Source organism: Castanea sativa, chromosome 7, assembly GCF_040712315.1.
Source record: "Castanea sativa cultivar Marrone di Chiusa Pesio chromosome 7, ASM4071231v1".
Classification (NCBI taxonomy): Eukaryota; Viridiplantae; Streptophyta; class Magnoliopsida; order Fagales; family Fagaceae; genus Castanea; species Castanea sativa.
Window position 1 is genome coordinate 11232865 of NC_134019.1, and position 3168 is coordinate 11236032.

Here is a 3168-nt window from a genome sequence, read left to right on the forward strand (position 1 = left end):
TCATTCGCATCGAAGTTGCACTAATATTGGCTTTTATAATGAAGCTTGAAGTTTCAAGAAGTTCCCATCAAGACTTTGAGGATGCAAAGAGATACCAATAAAACCTTGAAGATGTGAGAAGAATGCCGCCATGATTTTGACATTGCACGAACATGCCCTTAGAGGAGAGATGATGCAACATCAACTTCAGATGTTGGAGGAAGGTGACGTTGTCCAGATTTTAGAGACATGATGTGAAACAACACCACTCAGAAGGGAGATGATGTGGTTCAAATTTCAGAGTTGTGAAGTGGTACAACCTAGAAGAGAGACAATATAGCCTAGACTTGAAAGGTACAACAAAGATGCCCCCAGGAGATAAGTGATGCAAAGTATACTTCAGAGACGTGGGAATATGTCCACAAAAGATGAGCAATGCCATGCAAACTCCATTCCTTGCAACAGAGGTTGAAGATTTTATTTTACTCCACAACAGAGAATCAACTTATCATTATTTCAAGGAAAGCTAAGTAACACCAATTCTTTGCAGCTATAACTTTCTACCACAATGATCTTTGAACATCATATAATGAGCAATTGATTGATCTTAAGCGACACCTTGCCAATCAAAGGGTTCTTGAAAACATGTTGACGACCTTTGGACAAACTTTTCAAGCTAGACTGGCAGTCCTTCTTCTTTTTATGTGACTGAACTTAGTGAAAAGTACTAAGCTGCCTATGTACCCCAGAGAGGGATCAAGTCATTACGTAGTTCAACCAAAAATTTTTTTTGATAATTTTTTTTTCATGGTTTTGATGATTTTTTTTTTTTGTTTTTCTTTTGTTTTGTTTTTTTTTTTTAATTTTTTTTTGTTTCTTTTTACAAAAAGGAAGGGCTCACGTGTGTAATCCTCGCCCTACACCCCACGGCATTTCATGGGTACCAATTGCGCAATAGTGGGTATCACCTCTGATCGAACCCGAGACCTTGGCCTCAAGGGCGACATGGGCATCCAGCCACTACGCCACACTCACAAATGGTGACATAGAGTGGGATTAATTTCTCCTTATTTATGCACTTTCAAAGGTAGTGGGAAAACATCATGTACCCTTGTAGTGCTGCAGTGGGTAGTTTAAGCTCTTACCGAGGAGCAATTCTTGATTTTCAAGCATAGAAGCGTTTGAGGAACTTCCCATTGATGGGGCCGATCCTTACACCCTCCTGATCAATCAACTTGTAAGCTCCATTAGTGTAGACTTCTTGTACAACATAAGGTCCATCCCATTTCGAGGTGAACTTACCGCCTGTACGATGAGTCATGATGATAGGTCTTCGAACAGCGAGGACTAAGTCACCAACTTGGAATGATCGTGGTTTAACTCTTTTATTGAATGCGCTTGACAAACGAGCTTGATAGCACTCAAGGCGTTGTTGGGCCTCGAACCTTTTCTCATCCAGTGCTTCCAACTCTTGTAACCTAAGCTTGGCATTTTCCTCTTTAGTTAACCCTTCTTGAATGGCGATCCGTAGTGATGGGATCTGGCGTTCTAAGGGAAGGATAGCTTCTACTCCATAAATGAGAGAATACGGGGTCGCTTGAGTAGGCGTTCGAAATGTTTTTCGATATTCCCATAATGCTTCTCCAATTCTTTCATGCCAGTCTCGCTTAGTTTTGGATACCACTTTCTTTAACAAATTGCCAAGAGTTTTGTTAAAGCCTTCAGCTAATCCATTCGCTGGGGCATTGTACATAGAAGAATTGTACTGTTTGAATTCAAATTTCTCGTACAATTCTGTCATCAACCTATTCTGAAACGGTTTGCCATTATCGGTTATGATATATCGAGGGACACCATACCAATAGATCAAGTGAGTTCGGATAAAATTGACCACCGTCTCTTTCTTTACTTCCCTAAGAGGCACAGCTTCTGCCCATTTTGAGAAGTAATCAGTTGCAGCCAAGATGTACAAATGGCCACCAGATGATTTTGGTAATGGTCCTATTGCATCAAGCCCCCATGCATCAAAAGGCCAAGAAGCTACAGTTGGATGTAGAGATTCTGGTGGCTGATGGATGAAGTTTGCATGATATTGACAAGCTTCGCATTTCTTAGCATACTCCATGGAATCTTGCACCATCGTAGGCCAATAGTAACCCATTCGCTTGATCCTGTAGTGTAACTTAGGACCTGATTGGTGTGCACCGCATATTCCAGAATGAGCCTCTTCTAAGGCTTGTTTAGCCTCTTCCTCTCCTAAGCAACGGAGAAACAAACCATCAAATGAACGGCGGAAGAGAGTTTCTTTATAGTAAATGAATCGAGCAGCTCTTCGCCAAACTTCGGTCTTATGGCATACATCATCTGGGAGTCTTCCATGTTGAAGGTACTCAATGATTGTTTGTCGCCAATCTTCCTTTTCGACAAGGCATACAGAAATGACGTTGGCTTGCTTTTCTTCTTTTTCTTCTTCAACCACGGAAGGCACCACCCACCTTTGGGAAACAGCAACTTTGGCTGTCTCTTCTTGGGATAATGCTAAGGTGGTAGCCAAATTAGCTAAAGTATCAGCCTGTCTATTCTCCTTCCTCGGTATATGCTCCAATGTAATTGCCTCAAAATTTGCGAGCAACGTCTTCGCATATTTGCAATAAGGGACAAGGTCCTCTTTCTTGACATCATACTGTTCCAAGGTTTGGTTGATAATTAATTTGGAATCCCCAAAGATCTCGAGATGCGATATGCCGATTTCAATGGCCATTTGTAGACCAATGATCAATGCTTGATATTCGGCTACATTGTTAGAGCAAAGTTCGCTTAATGCGAACGAATGTAGAAGTATTTGTCGTTGTGGAGAAACAAACACTACACCTGCCCCCGCTCCTTCTTAACGTGCAGCCCCATCGAAAAACATCATCCATGGTGGCATTACTTCAATGTAAAACACATCTTCGTCTGGGAAATCATCAGAGAACTCCCAATCAGATGGAACTGGGTGATCAGCTAAGAAATTTGCCAATACTTGTCCTTTGATAGCTTTTTGCGGAACATATGCAAGGTCGTATTGTTGCAGCAAGACTGCCCATCGAGCTATGCGACCCGAAACCACTGGCCTAGAGAGGACATATTTAATCTGGTCCACCTTTGCTATCAAACGGACCGTATGTGCTTGCAAGTAGTGCTCCAGTT

General features: G+C 41.8%; 1 protein-coding gene across 1 annotated transcript; it reads right to left on the minus strand.

Annotated features, from left to right (window-relative positions):
- Positions 1-1884: 1884 nt before the first annotated feature.
- LOC142643955 (uncharacterized) lies at positions 1885-2740 on the minus strand. The gene is made up of 2 exons (XM_075818655.1): positions 2339-2740; positions 1885-1908 (listed from the first exon to the last, which is right to left on the minus strand). Exons 1-2 carry the CDS (start codon positions 2738-2740, stop codon positions 1885-1887), a joined length of 426 nt encoding a protein of 141 aa, XP_075674770.1.
- Positions 2741-3168: the final 428 nt, after the last annotated feature.

Bases quoted from the DNA above. Each gene is read 5' to 3' on its own strand.
- LOC142643955 (XM_075818655.1), bottom strand. From the start codon at position 2,740: ATGGCCATTGAAATCGGCATATCGCATCTCGAGATCTTTGGGGATTCC. The intron at 1,909-2,338 runs GTATGCCATAAG...CAAAATGGGCAG, and splicing joins ATGGAAGACTCCCAGATGAT to AAGCTGTGCCTCTTAGGGAA.